The sequence below is a fragment of the Mizuhopecten yessoensis genome, unplaced genomic scaffold (genome assembly GCF_002113885.1).
Source record: "Mizuhopecten yessoensis strain PY_sf001 unplaced genomic scaffold, ASM211388v2 scaffold716321, whole genome shotgun sequence".
NCBI classification, from domain to species: domain Eukaryota; kingdom Metazoa; phylum Mollusca; class Bivalvia; order Pectinida; family Pectinidae; genus Mizuhopecten; species Mizuhopecten yessoensis.
Window position 1 is genome coordinate 754,366 of NW_018480058.1, and position 18,343 is coordinate 772,708.

The 18,343-nt window shown below is 37.9% G+C and overlaps 2 protein-coding genes across 2 annotated transcripts; both read right to left on the reverse strand.

Annotated features, from left to right (window-relative positions):
• Positions 1-1,176: 1,176 nt before the first annotated feature.
• LOC110443020 (paternally-expressed gene 3 protein-like) lies at positions 1,177-5,761 on the reverse strand. The gene is made up of 2 exons (XM_021486961.1): positions 3,953-5,761; positions 1,177-1,656 (listed from the first exon to the last, which is right to left on the reverse strand). Exons 1-2 carry the CDS (start codon positions 5,759-5,761, stop codon positions 1,177-1,179), a joined length of 2,289 nt encoding a protein of 762 aa, XP_021342636.1.
• Positions 5,762-12,487: 6,726 nt separating this feature from the next.
• Positions 12,488-14,323, reverse strand: LOC110443022 (probable palmitoyltransferase ZDHHC24). Its single transcript, XM_021486969.1, has one exon. It carries the CDS (start codon positions 14,093-14,095, stop codon positions 13,268-13,270), a length of 828 nt encoding a protein of 275 aa, XP_021342644.1. The 5' UTR covers positions 14,096-14,323; the 3' UTR covers positions 12,488-13,267.
• Positions 14,324-18,343: the final 4,020 nt, after the last annotated feature.

Here is an 18,343-nt window from a genome sequence, read left to right on the forward strand (position 1 = left end):
AATCAGATGAAGAGTTTGTGCAAAATACTCTAAGACCTAGTTTATTATTTTTATATTGATGAGTGATTACTATGTTATAGTATAAATAGATTTGATTTAAAGCAATAGCGAAGCCATTACAACAATTATACTACATTAGTAACTAGAGACTCTGAGAAACATTGCTACCTGTGAAAATATCCAGAAACATATAACATCGAAATTCGTCACTTTACAATTGAGAGAGGGCTCGTCTTGAACTTGTTTTAATGAATACTTAGGCAATATATTCAAAGCGTGAATGCTGCGTTGTCGATTGTAATTTGGTTGTTAGTACTGTTTAACTGTACATTGATTTGTACGACAGTGTACTCGTAGGGTAGGGTAGATAAAATAATCATATGCTGCTTGTAGCACGGTTATCATCAGAAATACAACAATAACTGCTTCTAATATTTTTTTAGTTTTGACGACTGCTTATTAAATTTCTCGAGATATGATTTAATTTCCGCGTGATATATGCTTTTATCTTCGCGTGATATGCTTTTTTCGCATGATCAGACTTATCTTCGCTTGTTTTGATTTTCCTGACGTGATATGCTTTTATTTTCGCGGGATATAATTTTATCTTTGCATAATACTATCTTTTTTGCATAATATGATTTATCTTCGCGTGATATGATTTCATCTTCGCGTATAATGATTTTATCTTCTTGTGATAGGAATTTTGCTTTTATCCGCTTTAAACTTCTACCACGAATTAAATTGCAACTCCAACAATTATTCATATTATTGCGTGCACATGTAACACATACAGGTTGATTGAAACGCGAATATTTTTTTCTTACGAAAAGTTGGTTTACAAAATTTGGCATCGCGAAATTCGATGTAACCAGTTTATTGGGCGAGATGGGTAAAGGGACAGCAAACATATCACATGTACATTATGTATCTCAACGAATTCCATTCATGGTTTGATCCCTCTTTTACCAAACAACCATATAGATCACCCAACAATATCACCGAAAATTGCTGTAAACAAAATAGGTACAGGTCGTGACCATGGTCTATCATGTTTACGTAACACTCCTGAATTAATTTAGAAATGAAAACTCGCTAAAGTGTGTTCTGTTTAAACTTTTAAAGATTTATTACTTTATTAACTAACACGAGTGCGACTAACACAATGAACACATGTTAACATTCACTCTGTTGGTATGAGGATGGTGTTGGGGCCTGTTGGTATGAGGATTGTGTTGGGGCCTGTTGGTATGAGGATGGTGTTGGGGCCTGTTGGGATGAGGATGGGGTTGGGGCCTGTTGGTATGAGGATGGTGTTGGGTCCTGTTGGTATGAGGATGGTGTTGGGGCCTGTTGGGATGAGGATGGTGTTGGGGTCTGTTGGTATGAGGATGGGGTTGGGGTCTGTTGGTTTGAGGATGGTGTTGGGGCCTGTTGGTTTGATGATGGCGTTGGTTCTGTTGGTTTGAGGATGGTGTTGGGGTCTAGATCTGTTGGTTTGAGGATGGTGTTGGGGGCTGTTGGTTTGAGGATGGTGTTGGGGCCTGTTGGTTTGATGATGGCGTTGGTTCTGTTGGTTTGAGGATGGTGTTGGGGGCTAGATCTGTTGGTTTGAGGATGGTGTTGGGGCCTGTTGGTTTGATGATGGCGTTGGTTCTGTTGGTTTGAGGATGGTGTTGGGGGCTAGATCTGTTGGTTTGAGGATGGTGTTGGGGCCTGTTGGTTTGATGATGGTGTTGGTTCTGTTGGCTTGAGGATGGTGTTGGGGTCTAGATCTGTTGGTTTGAGGATGGTGTTGGGGCCTGTTGCTACAAAATTCACTCTCTATGTATTGTGGGGAAGACAATTCAACTACAACGTGCGTTTTAAAACTGATATACAATGGCTAATACCATTTACATGGCACGGAACCAGCTTACCTTGATCTATTATAAAGTACGTTGTTCGTAGATCTCATTATATAGCGTCGTGTAAACTATACTTAGTCTGGACATGCTTTACTCTTATATATATGTTTTAATGTAAACGTACTTGCTGTGAAATGTAGTTAGACATTGTAATAAAAAGCTCTTTGTTTATTATCTACGGTGGAAGCTTTTCGCCCCGAAAAACCCCGATACACTGTACGTGGTTCTGTAACTTTTCATTTCCATCGTTTCGTCTTGACAAGATTTAATTACTTACTTAAAAACACGAACGAACGATATTGAAGCAAACTATTAAACCTTGCGAAAAGGGCGAAAAAACCCGAAGCAAACGAAATTGCACAAATAGCCAGCATAATCACCAGACGGGAAACCAGTAGAAACATTAACGGATATGTTACTAGTACAAATTGTGGCACGATCGTATCGGATAACGTAAAGTAATACCCAGCAAGGGATGATTAGTTTACATCACCAAATAAGGCAATAGTCGTCACGAATATAGCTCGATGGATGTATCATGTCACAAAAAACATGTGTACGCTTTATCCTGTATAGTGAGCCATCTGCATCGATGAACATGCAAATTAGTTTATGCATTCGGATACCCCTGCAAAAATAACAATTAAATTGTTGGTTTCATCGCTTTCGTATGATTAATGAACATATTTTAAAAGAGATGAAATGCATCTTGACATTGACTTTTAATATGAAAAATAAAAATTCATCGAAGCATTCTCGTCATTCTGACCTTTTACCTCGTCAAAGAAAAAGTCTGTCAGGGCTCTATCTCCTACACTACTATTCACCGGAACTGCATACTTTAGGTATGAGTTCACATTGGCGAGGTGGTGTGTGGTGTATTAAAAGTAGGTCACTCTGACCTACATTTTGACCTTTGACCTACATCAAAAAAAAGTTGGTCCGGGCTCTATCTCCTACACTACCAGTCACCGGAACTGCACACTTTAGGTATGGGTTCACATTGGCGAGGCGGTGTGTCGTGTATTAAAAGTAGGTCACACTGACCGACATTTTGACCTTTGATCTACATCAAAGAAAATGTTTGTCCGGGCTCTATCTCCTACACTACTAGAAGATGGAACTGTATGCCTGGAGTATGGTTTCATCTTGATGGGGCGGTGTGCCGTATATCACAGTAGGTCACTCTGTTTTTTATCTTTAACCTGCATCAAAGAAAAAGTTTGTCCGGGCTCTATCTCCTACACTACTAGTTACTGGAACGTCTTGCTTGGGGCATGGTGTCACTTACATTGCAGAAGAAGCATACAAATGCATAGTGTCACCAGATGCAATTTAATAGATAAACGGTACCACTAACCAGTAAGCATCCACCATATTTATTTGCAATAGTAGCTCTGACGCTATTCCTTATTGAATACGGTGGGTATGTCAAACATTCATATATAGAATTAGTTCCTGCGCGAATTTATCCTCTGTGCATTTCACATTCGGTGGGGAACTATAATTGACCGAATTGTCTTGTTTTGTATATCATGTTGTTTACTAATGTTCGCTGTAATGATAAATTCGTCCCCATCACGGAGGGCGATAAAGCAAACATGGAACTGCAGCGAACATTTCCCGGTATAAAGTAGTATGTGATAGCCGAAGGGGAGTCATGTGTTTGTTTGGGTATACAGTTATCGCAGCAGCTAAATATAAGCTCATTTGAAAACGGCTGTCTGGAACGACACCGCCGAACAGAACGAGTAGGGAAGCGAGAAAAAGAAAGATACATATCTTAAATGGTGCAATTGGGGCAGCAGATCAATTCCTCGATTCTGTAGGGGTCTTACATTTATCGCCTCTTCTTCTTCTTCTTCTTCTTCTTCTTCTTCTTCTTCTTCTTCTTCTTCTTCTTCTTCTTCTTCTTCTTCTTCTTTTTCTTTTTCCTATTTCTTATAAGTTAAAGGCGCCGTCCATGTTGATGATTATGCCAGTGTTGGTTGGGAAGACTGCATAGCGTGAAGATGCATGTAGTCATTTATTGTTGTTTATTATACTGCTGTTGGTAGCAGGTTCCATTGTGTGACAGTCTGTGGTGAAAATGAGTATTTGTATGTGTCTTTGGAGCAGAAATGTGTTAGTAGGTGTAGGGTGTAAACGCCGTGTTCCCGAGTCTGTTGGTATGAGGATGGTGTTGGGGCCTGTTGGTAGGAGGATGGTGTTGGGATCTGTTGGTATGAGAATGGTGTTGGGATCTGTTGGTATGAGGATGGTGTTGGGGCCTGTTGGTATGGGGATGGTGTTGGGGCCTGTTGGTAGGAGGATGGTGCGGGGGTCTGTTGGTATGAGAATGGTGTTGGGATCTGTTGGTATGAGGTTGGCGTTGGGGTCTGTTGGTATGAGAATGGTGTTGAGGTCTGTTGGTATGAGGATGGTGTTGGGGCCTGTTGGTATGAGGATGGTGTTGGGATCTTTTGGTATGAGGATGATGTTGGGATCTGTTGGTATGAGGATGGTGTTGGGGCCTGTTGGTATGACGATGGTGTTGGGGTCTGTTGGTAGGAGGATGGTGCCGGGATCTGTTGGTCTGAGGATGGTGTTGGGGTCTGTTGGTATGAGGATGGTGTTTGGGCCTGTTGGTATGAGAATGGTGTTGGTATGAGGATGATGTTGGGATCTGTTGGTATGAGAATGGTGTTGGGGCCTGTTGGTCTGAGGATGGTGTTCGGGCCTGTTGGAACGAGGATGGTGTTGGGGCCTGTTGGTATGAGGATGGTGTTGGGGTCTGTTGGTATGAGGAGGGTGTTTGGGCCTGTTGGTATGAGAATGGTGTTGGTATGAGGACGATGTTGGGATCTGTTGGTATGAGAATGGTGTTGGGGCCTGTTGGTATGAGGATGGTGTTGGGGTCTGTTGGTATGAGGATGGTGTAGGGGTCTGTTGGTATGAGGATGGTGTTGGGACCTGTTGGTATGATAATGGTGTTGGGGTCTGTTGGTATGAGGATGATGTTGGGATCTGTTGGTATGAGAATGGTGTTGGGGTCTGTTGGTATGAGGATGGTGTCGGGGTCTGTTGGTATGAGGATGGGGTTGAGGTCTGTTGGTATGAGGATGGTGATATGTTGGTATGAGAATGGTGTTGGGGGCTGTTGGTATGAGGATGATGTTGGGATCTGTTGGTATGAGTATGGTGTTGGGGTCTGTTGGTATGAGGATGAAGTTGGGGCCTGTTGGTATGAGGATGGTCTTGGGATCTGTTGGTATGAGAATGGTGTTGGGGGCTGTTGGTATGAGGATGGTGTTGGGACCTGTTGGTATGATAATGGTGTTGGGGTCTGTTGGTATGAGGACGGTGTTGGGGTCTGTTGGTATGAGGATGGTGCCGGGATCTGTTGGTATGAGGATGGTGTTGGGACCTGTTGGTATGATAATGGTGTTGGGGTCTGTTGGTATGAGGCTGGTGTTGGGCTCTGTTGGTCTGAGAATGGTGTTGGGGTCTGTTGGTATGAGGACGGTGTTGGGGTCTGTTGGTATGAGGATGGTGTTGGGACCTGTTGGTATGAGGATGGTGTTGGGATCTGTTGGCATGAGAATGGTGTTGGGATCTGTTGGTATGAGGATGGTGTCGGGGTCTGTTGGTATGAGGATGGTGTTGAGGTCTGTTGGTATGAGGATGGTGATATGTTGGTATGAGAATGGTGTTGGGGTCTGTTGGTATGAGGATGGTGTTGGGGTCTGTTGGTATAAGGATGGTATTGGGCCTGTTGGTTTTAGGATGATGCTGGGGCCTGTTGGTTTTAGGATGGTGTTCGGACCTGTTGGTTTTAGGATGGTATTGGGGTATTTTGCTACATATATGTACATGATGGCACTGCATACATCGGGACACAGTATGAGTGAGAGTTTTAAAGGAACATATCAATCAGGATTCAAAGACGTTGGGAAAAACAAATTTATACACATATATCGGCATTTAATTATTTTTTATCAACATTTTCTCATGCGCTTTTTGCATGTACTTCATGTGGTACTTTCCATTATAATAAAAGTTCATATGCTGATTGTTTAATAATCTAAATGATCATTACGTTATTATTTTTATGTGATTTTTACTAACGGTCAATTCATTTTTATTACTTAGTTCCGATAATGTTTTGCTCGCTTTGTTTTCACCGGACCGATTCCAATATGACAATTAACAAATTAGCTAAATGGTAGCTAAGTGGTATATAAATGGTAGCTAAGTGGTAGCTACAATGTAAATGGCTTTCTTTTGCGGTATAGGTCAAGTAGTCCTATCCAAGTGAAATATTAGCAGTGTATGGTAGTTAAGGATATGTCTGGTCACGTGGTATCTACCGTCTGTGAACTTTGAGTTCAGTACATATCCTAACGTGAGACATACGGTTAGTCTGGTGTTCGCTTGTGAAATCAATAGTGTGGACCTACAGCCGTCTTGAAATTAGAACCTACAATAAATTCTTTATCCCTGAGGTCAATACCGTTTTTAGGATCACGAGAGTGACTTTATAAAGTGGCTAGCCCAATGCACGACGGATGTATCAATTCAATTGTGTAAATTAGAAGGTTCAGTAAAGGAAAAAGCACGCGATCACCATATACGTGCACCAGGTTTTTTTGCTATACCACGTACTGATCCTTTTAAGAAACACCCAATCATCTCCCTTCTGAATTAGATATGTATCGATTCTGTACATATGATGTTGTAAAAGCGGCGTTAAAACTGAAACCAAGGTCAATTTTTAGCAGTTTCGGGAAATAAAATGCATTTAAATACATCAAACTCGAAATTCGTAGTCAGTAAAAAAATGAAAATAAACTTTTAATGAATTTAACAGACACAGTTAATGCAATCAAACTCAACAATACTGTGTATCTAAGCGGACTCAAATTTCAGCGGATTATCGACTTTGATGATTTGGCCAACTCATAGCATTCCAATGAAAGCAATATACAGAAACAAAGTCCAATGTGTGAAGACATAATTTGATTACACTGCTAATGTTTACAGCATATGAAGACATTTGTGTAGAGATAACGCAGCAGGGGTTTCTACACAGAAATTGCACACGGTTACTTACAATGGAATCATCGGTCTATCTCGGCTACAACTAGCGATTCCATTCAGATAGTTACCTATGGTTTTACATATTGAAGGTGGTACCATTGGTTTCATAAAGTATAACGTCCTATCAACAACTAAGGTCATTTAAAGACTTTGACGGTATAGTACGACCATAATGGTGTTGATATTGTTACATACACGTAGTACAGCGACATCACCACTGTTACATCAATATATCAATACACATCAACAACTAAGGTCATTTAAAGACATTGACGGTATAGTACGACCATAATGGTGTTGATATTGTTACATACACGTAGGACAGCGACATCACCACTGTTACATCAATATATCGTTCGCTCATCAACAACTTCCGAGTGAATTTCTGTCCTACAACACAGTTTATTTCTTGACACTGTATTGAAACAGTGAACGTCAAATACCGCCTTCCTCAATCTGCGTTTTTACTGACAAATACATGTCGAAATTGAATTAGTCAAAAAGGAGATACGGTAGTCTAGTAGTAGAACGCTGGGCTCGTGACCGAATGGTTGCAGGTTCCAGTCACGGCACGGCACTGTGTTGTATCTTTGAGCAAGATACTTTACTCTGCGTGTTCCAGTCTACTCAGCTGTAAATGATAACGTGGTTGGGCAGTGCTAGAATTGTTAAATGCTAGCTGTTAGTGCCGCAATGGCAGCACCGGCTGTATGCTCCCCAGGGAGTTGAGAAAGATATTGGCTGGTTGCAAATGCCGTATAACCACGGATAATAATTTGTGAACCGCTTTGAGACGACCTACAGACTAGGTTGTGACAAAGCGGTATATAAGGACCTCGAATTATTATCATAAACCATTGAAACCATTTTCATAGCATCCAGTTGTGAAAACTAGAGTGTTAGAAATCTAAAACTTGCTTCCAAAAATATCTATCAATCTGAAAAAGTCATGTTCATGTTTAAAAACCATTCGTGTACAAAATGTTTGTGAAATCCAGATTTTAAGAAACGATACCCTGCATTATTCTCATTGCCAACGGCGGCCGCATAGTAGGATTATTGGTGTATTGTAGGCAGATCCTGCAGTACCATGTACGTACTATTATTTGTTAATAGGACGTTAAACATAATTAAACCAAATTATTATTTCATACATTGTATCAGAAACATTCGAAACAATTTCAATCGGACATACTGGGATCGTATCACAGCTCGAGACATTAACCACGGAGACTTGAGAAGTCGTTACAGCTATATTTGGACCTAAACTAAGGTGTTCAGGGTAATTTTAAACGTTTTAGGGGTTTAGATCAATTTTTGGTAAAATGCCACTTCAATGGTGATATAATGTACATGGCCTTTGGGGTGGCATTTTTACCGAAACCTGATGTTCTAAAGCCCCTAAAACGTGTAAAATTACTCTGAACACTTGCTAGATATTTACAAGTTCATTTCCTTATCTGGTAGGGTTCGAGTATTCAACTTCCATTGTTGGTTCCTCTTCTTTACAATTTGATGGTTAAAAACATGAAATTTTTAAAAGCATGGTCAGTGCCAAACAGTCAATTTGTTACATTGTTCACTTTTGACTGATTGGACTTACATATATATGTGACTACATTGTAGTAAAAAGATGGCTTGAATTTTGTCGGGTGATGTTTCCAGTGGCTGTTGAGCTGTGACTCGAAGGTGTTAAGCGTTGGAGAGGTTACTACCTCCTCTGTTAGAGAGTTCCACAGGTTTATCACTCTGTTGCTGTAGAAATTACCATATTTGTTTAGTCTGCATGGTCTTTTGAATAGTTTCCTGGAGTTCCCTGGTTCGGTTGTCTTCAGCTTCATGGAATAGTTTGCCCTTGTCGAGAAAGTCCATGTTGTTTAATATTCTATAGGTTTGAATTACGTCAGCACGATCTCTCGACACGGGATGAAAACATTCTAAAATATGAATTTTTACAAAACTTGATAAATTTTGTAATTGATTCCGGTATCATTTTTTAATTCACACTATAATAGTGTATATTCTGTCAATTTTTATTCTTTGCTGTATTAGCATTGTATGTATATTCCACGACATAGTGATTTAATCCTAAGTCCTAAGTATTTATTGTGTGATATACAAGTATTCATTCACTATTAACTATGTCTTTTATTTACTTATTCTGTACTACTTATCTGTGATCACATTTAATGCTTTTCATATATTAACACTATTTTTTATATATTTTATTGTTTCAAAATGGTCATATCCCGGAGGCCTTTGTATGCAGGGGACTCCCAATCACTTAGAAACCTGGGATATGGATACTTTCTTTCTCTGTGATGATTATTACTGCTTTTTATTAATATATGTGATTATCTCCCTTTACTTGAAATATAATATGTTATTGTTTTTTTACATATGTATGTCGCAATAATAGCCCTCAAGAGCTAATGTTCCTTGTTTACCTGTATGCGACGTTAAATAAAGTTTCTTGTATCTTGTTGTATCTCCTATATTCGAAAGTTGGGAGTTCGAGTTGCCTAAGGCGTTCTCCGTATGGTACGTTTTTAAGAGTTGGAATCCTTCTTTGGATGTTCTCGATTGTAATTTTGTCGCCTCTGTTGTCGAGGTCTAATCAGCGTTTTGTATAGAGTTAAGAACAGTACAAGGCTCATGTATGTAAAAGTCCGTAATAGTATGCCCAGCACCCTATCTGCTTTTGATGCAGCTGGCAGTTGGCGTTGATGGAGAATTTGAACTTATTGTCTATATGGACACCTAGGTCTTTCTCGTATTCTACTCGTGCATAGTGTATATATATGGTCGCCTTAACTCTGTCCGAACTGAGCCAAGGTTTGGTCCAGTCACACATATGATTTATGCTGTCCTGTAGATTTTGGCGGTCTGCTAATGTTACATTTTTGCAGAGAGTTTAGTGCCATCCGCAAATAGTTTGATCGTACAGCTTAACATATCAGGCATGTCGTTGACACAGACCAGTAACAGTATTGGTCCTAAAACACTCCCTTGCGGGACTCCACTTGTGACTGGTTTCAGGTTTGAGGTTGTACCATTAATCGTTACTCGTCGTACCATATCTTCCAGGAAGGCCTTTATCCAGGTTCAAACTTTCCCCTCAATTCCATACCGTAATAAACGGGAGCTGTGCACGGCCAGCTTTTGCCTAATCTTGAACCTCAGTTTCGAGTGAAAAAGATCTACCACAACCGAGTTCCGAATGACTCAAGCAGACGACAACAATGACGCGTCATTCTAATCATCTTTACAACTGCATTGTTGTTTTATTTCGGCATACTATCATGTTTATTGTCCTTATATAATGTACCATTACATAGGCATATACGCAAACACATAATTATTGTGAATTGTACACAAGCAGAAGGTATCAGTATGTACACACGTACTAGCCTCGTCTGTCAATATGCCCCATACTACTTATGGTAATGTTTAACAAATCTCATCTGTGTATTCCCTGTTACCCCACAAAGTGACCAGACAATGCATGGTCAAGTAAGTATAATGTGTCAGTATTTCTCTTACTGCATACTTCCCACCTCTCACAACGGAAAAAACTGTTGGCAATAAATCACTTGCTACCACAATCCACTGCACACAATCCCCTTTCAAGGCCAATCATGATTACATGACCATGAAAGGGGGTGTGCCCAGTGGAATGTTGTCACAAATGCTGTAAGAAAGGGGAGATAATCAATAAGTAAGTAACGATGAAGTCAATACAGTGGAAAGGATAAACTTAGTTGACACATTTAAAATAAGAAAGAAAAAAAAAAGTTAAAAAAGGTAATTTCATGATTGAAAAACAAACAACGAAAATTACTGAGTTGACAGCGTTATTGATTTCCTTATTACGTGAGACGATAAGCGTTTCCTGGAAAAGTTTATAATCTTTAGGAGCTGTTTCTTTATACAAAATAGCACATTAAAATATACCATTCATTGAAAGAAGTGGAATTCCTTCGGGATTGATAAACCCTTACATTGTATGCATGCAAATGGTTTCAATATCCTGTACCTTTGCCACATCTTGAAAATTAAACTGAAAATGTAGTCAGAAATTCAACATTGTTTCCCGTATTTTGTTCTAATTGTTGAACAGACACTCCTTACCTTTCCTGACACCGGAGGTGGATAGTAATCCAAAAACACTTGTATCCATTATGAAGGATACACTCAGACTGGGCTATTGAGAATAAAAATAAACTTACCTAGTTCTGATTAGTACTCACTCACACAGGTACATGTTAATTATCTGCAGTATAGGGTAGGTAAAAAATTGTCCAGGTGATTTTTTTTTAATCAATTTTTCTGTTTTGTTCGAGTTGGGAAGCATACAGTAAGCCAGTTATTGCATGATTTCTCGTCACTCAGGACTTATTACAACCTCGCTTCGCTCAGCTGTAATATATCCCTTGTTACTCGAAAACCATACACTAACCTTTACATACTTTACTGTATAGTTGCATGAAAATCACAACAAAGTCGGAAATAATTGGGGACAAATCGTGATACGCGAGACCTGCCCTACAAAACACTAATAAAACATGGGTAAAGGGAGACAACCAGAAGATAAAGTTCATTATTGAAAAACGGTGTTTATCGATTTTATTTTAGAATGGCGGTCAAATCAAATTTGAATTTGAATTCAAAAGAAAAAATGTCGCGACACATTTATCAAAGTCATTTTTGCTGTTATGTCTAATTGCCTATTTACACATCTGTAGATTGCTGAATTGATTAATATTCGACATACAACAGCCGCCATTTGGGTCAGTATGATACATCCATGTATATTGTACAAAATTAAAGTGCATTATGGTAGAAATATGTTGACCAATCAAGACGAGCCTATATACTGTATAGCCCAGACTCTTATCATTGTGTAAAAAACAACCTGTGCAGTCATGGTCCAGTGATTCAGAAAATACCTTAGAAATAAGGGTTTTTATGGTTTGTAGTAAAAGGCGTGATTTGACACTTGAACTAGAACTTGAAGTTTGTTGTAAGGAAAATATTTATTTTTATCCAAAAATCACTCCAGAAGTGACCTTTTCCAACTCTTTATAGAAACAGTGAGATTATCATATATACCGATCGATCGTGAAACATTTGTGATCTAGGTAAAAGTTGACAAGTTTGATTTAATTAAGTACAATATGTTATCTGTAGGAAATGTATGATGTATATTTGTCAGATACAAATATATTTGACAATCTCACAATTTAACAAACGATGTATGCTGAGGTCATTTTATGTTTCGGCACAAAAACACTTTTAACTCACACAGCTAAATAATTCAGTAGGTCTATATTTCGTATTGCTTAACAATTAACTTACAACCTTTTATATTTGAAGTTCAACAATAGTGACATCTGTCTAGATTCATTGATACATAACTGACAAAGGTTGAGAAGACTATAGTAACGAGTTTAATGGCATATAAGAGTGGTACAGCTTTTGGAAATTGAAAACCGGAAGTTTACAAACAAATCCCATGATTTCTAACAGAAACATCCCCTTATTACATGCATTTACCACTGCAAAGCCATAGACGAATACACTTAAATTATACAGTGTAAAAAGTTAAATAACCTCGATTTTTTCATTCAAAAATCGATCACCAGTTGCCCATTTAAATTCCTCAGAGGCACTGTAAGTTTACGGATTTAACTTATCATAAGAGCTACATATGCCGACTGTCTGATTTGGTTGTGCGAGTTACATGTACATGTATGTAGCCTCAAGCAATACATACAATCTATACTAGGTCAATTTACGAAATACATAGATTAGAATTGAAAACAAATAAGGTTAGTTTTTTTAATATTTTTATTAAAGTGGTATTAAGCATTCATCAAATTCGCCATTATTTAATAAGGCGCAATTTCTATTGTCAATCCGTGGCACTAAATATCATACCATCGACAGATAAAACAGCATACAGCATCGACTACGAGATCATTCTAAGAAAAACATGAATATTGCAAACGTCATTGTTTTTAGAATATCTATAATCTTTTCAAAACATAAAGGTTGTGAGCTTAATTTGACGAAGACAGGATTTACTGTTTATCAGCGACACTAAATACAATGCAAACATCAGGAAACACAGTCAAGTACATTTGTATAGACTGTATACTACTGCCACTAGTTCTATGAAGCACGTCTCACACACCAGCCTTTTCCCCCCAAATCATCTATGATTACATTATAAATCCGTGAGTAACGTCTACACAATACCACGAAGACCGGTTTTATAATTAATCTGCGGCACTAAACACAATGCCATCTCCAGGTAGAGCAGAGTTCAAAAATGGTGACAGAAACACAAGAAATGATTTCTCCCCGAAGACTTCCTGTATATTCCATTGTCGTTTAATATTGTAATTGTGTATTTCCATGGTCCTCTCATACTTGGTCTGTCCGCTCTTTATCTGTATTATTTGTATCACCAAAAGCCATGTAAACAAAACTGTCATTATTATTCCAGCTGAGCTGAGCAAGTAGATGAGGAATTGATATCCGTCCAAGAATCCGAACACCCAGCCCACATGTGGCCCCAGGAACCACACTACGTTCATCACACTGAATCCGCCCGTAACGGAAGTGACGAAATCGCAGTTAAATGAATTACAATACAAACCGGCTATAACCATATATGTTACCATGACAACGTAATAACGGTGATTATGGTAGCCGATACAGCAAGCCGCAAACCAGCAGTGGTGGTCCCTCTTCAGTATACACACGTTACAAACTTTACAGTGGTGTGACCGGGCAGGCGTGTCCATAACACACGTACGACAGTACTTCCATCCACGAGGTTTGTTCGCAACCACGCCGTCCTCTCCGCGTCTCTTGTGTACGGTATCTGTGGTCTTGAGCTTGTACATGTTTCCGTAGATACTGAAGGCCAGCCATCCGGCCACTAAGTAGTGAAACCACACGTACTGGACAGTGTTCGGATCATAGGAAGGTAGAACAAAGCAGGCCTCGTACCATAAGAGAAAAATCCCACCGAACAGGAAAATATTGAAGGCAATGCGATCAAAATGTGTACCGGTAAAGTCCTTCGAATTCAATGCCATGTTATATTACTGTGCTTCCCGTCGTTATCGACCCCTTCTATACCCGTTCCTCGTACGTTCCGATTCTACACCCGTTAATAAGTGAGGCCCGATAACAGTGCCGCAATGTCCAAATCAATTGACTAATACATAATCCCTTCGGGACAAGTTCACACTCACACACAAACACTTTCACCGGTTTGTTTACACTGCCTTAGGTGTGCATGTGCCTACTTGTAAAAATGTTGCTTCCGGTGTATTATAATTGACACACTAACAAAACAAACCCGGACTGAGAATGCGGTCCGTGGTTATATTTATTTTGATGTTTACAATAGTTTATCGGACTACGAATGACGTAATAATGGAACCAATCAATTTGTGAATACAGACATAAAAGGTACAAGTGTAATGTACATATAGTGATTTATTTGTGGGATAGTTTTATACCACGGACTTGCAAGGCATTTAGACTTGCGCAAGTCCCTTATTTAACGTACCTGTGTTAATCAATATTAGTATGTAGTACCTTGCAAATATCATTATAATTGATATAAGTCGTGTACCACTGTAACTTGTAAGCATGTCCCTGACCCTGAATACTTCATACTGTATGTCTGCCTGTGTACGTCTGTCTGTCTGTCTGTATAATACAAATAGTATTGCTAATGCATGGTGTACAATATATTTTCATTAAACTAAGCAATAATTGGTAGATTGACTCAGCATTTATGTAATCGCAATCAAGGTAACATTGCCGCGGAGTTACCTCCCGTCTCTGTCAGTGTGTGTTTGTGCATGTAACTTTCTGTGTTCTGTTTGCACGTCAAGAGAGATCACTCTCCAAATATGTATGTAATATCATGTATCATATTTATGTATACCTATGGGTCGTAAGGCCCCGGAATAAACTTGAATTGAATTGAATTGTAACGAATAACTTGGTCTTTAACCCAGCCGAATGAGACCTAAGACGGCCACCCATGCAGGTCGTGGAATGCGAAAAGAATGCTAGGTTAGTGCATGTACCCACTGCACGGTCGAAAGAGGCGACTATTGTATAAACCCCCCGCAGAATTGGAGATTTTCATCTGCGCCCTTTATTTGGGGACACAAAAGCGACGGAAATAAAACTGCTTAACCGCATGGCAATATTTACCATCTGTGTATTTCTCTCTACTTCTTACTACCTTTTGTTTCATAACGCCTTGCTCGACAATACCTCACTTTTTATTTAATGTTGAACGCTCGCCCATGTGAGGAAAGCAATCGTTTCCTTCCCCAGGTAGGTACATAAAAAAGAAAAGAATTATTTTTAATTCATTTTGCCTTTGTGTATCGTAAAGTTGAAGAAGTTTGATTGAACGAATCTTGATTCCAGTTGTTTAAAGCATGGTTAGGTAACGAGTCGGTACGCAAAAAATTAAAAATGAATATGTTGACGTAAATCTTCTTTTGAAGAGGTCGCGTTTTAGGGAGCATCCTATCGATGACCGTGTCAGTAAATGAAATAGTTCGCATGATTCAAATTTACACTTTTGCGACATTCTTTTATAAAATAAAATTCAACAATGATACATGTAATTGTTTTGTTTATTTCTGTATTTATCTCCATATGAATGTCTACCGTTCATTTTGAGATTATCTAAAGCTACTCACTGCTGACATGTTATGAAACGCACACCCCACAGGTGATTTCTTAAAGATCAGATGCTATATTTTTTAAGAATTTATGTGATTCATATTTCTTGAATTATTTAATTAGGTAATTGATGAGGTATGGTTACCTTATACAGGTTTACTATTTAAATCTTAATATAACTGATAAAATGCTTTAATTATTTACTTATGTTGAACTGTTGAACAACCAAAGCTGATTCTGGTCAGTTTTTGTACGTATCGTACTAGGATTGAATTCACCTACGATTTTCATGTTAAAATCTCAATATTGACATTTTTATAATGAATCAATCGGTTAGTATAGTGTTCCTAATTAAATTAAATTAATTGCAGATAACCTTAATACATTTTCATCGTTATTCTATATCAACACTCGGTATTTGGGCAGGACATGTTCTGCTGGGGTCAACAGAAAACACAAAAATGATCTAGTTCATATAAATCTGCCTCCTCGATATTCAGGGGTTACGCTCACTTTCGCTCTCAATATCAGAGGACCAAACTAGTCTTCTCGTCTCATCCACAAGGTGGTGCACACTGAGCCTTCAATCTTGCTATGACATAGTCCAGGGGTGTAGAGAGCGAAAGTAAGCGTAACCCCTGGATATCGAGGATGATAACTCTGCACGGAAACTCTTGTCAAGGGAGATAACTCGAACAGGATTGTGTATGATCTGTTTTCTTACTAATTGTTGCTTCGCTTGTCAAGACCAGTTCCCGATGATTTCCTGTATTTTAAAGCATAATTGACATACAGTTCTTGTTGAAATGCAGTTTAAAACACATTTTTTGAAATACTCATCCCACACAGTCCCCTTCAAAAGTGAGCAAATATGAAAAAAAAATGTCAATATTTCAAGAATAACGGATAAACAGATTTAACAGATGAAAAATCCATATCTATCAGATAATACATTTGTGGTTATGGTCGAAATTTAGACGGGGTTATATTCTTTCAGTCCATAAACAAATCATGTTTAAATAGTTTCATTATTATGTATGCACATTGTATAACAATTTAGTCCTATTTTTAACTTATTGAGCTGTAAATACTCTTAGACGCACTTTTGATTCCTTTTACTATTAATAAAGAATCATTTATTTTTGGGTTCTGGTCAATTAGAAATGAGTTCAGTAAAATTGATAATGAAATTAACATCATCATTAAACATTACATTTACAAAACCAGATGTCTTGAAACCACACTTAACATAAATTCTCTTATCAATTTATTGAAAGACCACCACAATGTCAAAAAATACATAGCAACCGCTAAAGGTGATGCTTCTCTTGAAAGTTTTTACAGAGAGTGGGGAAAATGGAAAAAAGTTTTACTTCTTTAAACTTAAATTGAAATGATTTCTATATCTAGACCCATTCATATCTATTAATGGACTCTTGAACTCTGACAGTTGGTTAATATAAAACTTTTATACTTGTTTTGAATAGATATTACTATCTTTGAGCAAATGTTGCCAATAAAACAATTGTCGATGATTTAATTTCAACTTCTTTATTTTTGGAAGGCCTGTCTCTCTCAAATCTGTCGTCCTTGTCTCTGTGTCGATTGTCTTTGTGCGTATATGTCTTGTGTGTCTGTCTTTGTATGTCTGTCTATCTGGCAGTTCTTGCCTGTGTCTTGTTTGTCTTTGCCTCTGTGCACATGTCTACTTTTGTTTTTGTCTGTCTTTGTTTTTCCAGTAATTATCTGTCTGTCTCTATTTCTTTCTTTCAATAAAACCACAACACATGACTAATAGGATTAGTGTTTATTCCAATGTTTTGAAATGACATCTTGGATAGATTGATAACATATGCGCTAATACATATATACTATCATACTAAGGTAGTTGCTTGTGTATAATATATTGAATGATAGTGTGAGAACTATTCATATACATTTTTTTTAAATGTACATCATGTATAGAGATGAATATTTTGTACAGAACTGGTGTATATGAAATGTTAAATTATGAATGTTTCTTTACTGATGTATGGTGTATATGAAATGTTAAATTATGAATGTTTCTATACAGATGTATGGTGTATATGAAATGTTTAATAAGAATGTTTCTATACAAATGTATGGAGTGTATGAAATGTTTGATATGAATGTTTCTATACAGATGTATGGCATGTATGAAATATTTAAGATAAATGTTCCATACTGTTGTATGAATGTTTCTGCACAAATGCATGGTGTGAATGAAATGTTTAATATAAGTGTTTCTATACGGATGTATGATGTGTATGACTTTTTTTTTTATATAACTGTTCTTTACAGGTGTATGAAATATTTGATATGCATGTTCTATACAGATCTATGTTGTGTATGAGGATATATGAAATGTTTGAAATAAATATACCATAAATTAGCATGCTCTGTTATGATCATGATAGTACACACGATCAGTAACTCAGATTAATATTTTCTTCAGACCCAATACTTAGAAAAGTGGGTATATGAAATGAGTATGGTTAACATGAAATGTGTATGGTTAACATGAAATGAGTATGGTTAACATGAAATGTGTATGGAATGTTTAGGATGAGAGTACAGTGAAGTATGTTATAGTCTCCCAAATATTG

Coding starts and splice junctions, on each gene's coding strand:
- LOC110443020 (XM_021486961.1), bottom strand. CDS start 5,761: ATGTACATATATGTAGCAAAATACCCCAATACCATCCTAAAACCAACA. Junction 1,657..3,952: donor GGAACCTGCTACCAACAGCA/GTATAATAAACA, acceptor TCAAACCAACAG/AACCAACGCCATCATCAAAC.
- LOC110443022 (XM_021486969.1), bottom strand. CDS start 14,095: ATGGCATTGAATTCGAAGGACTTTACCGGTACACATTTTGATCGCATT.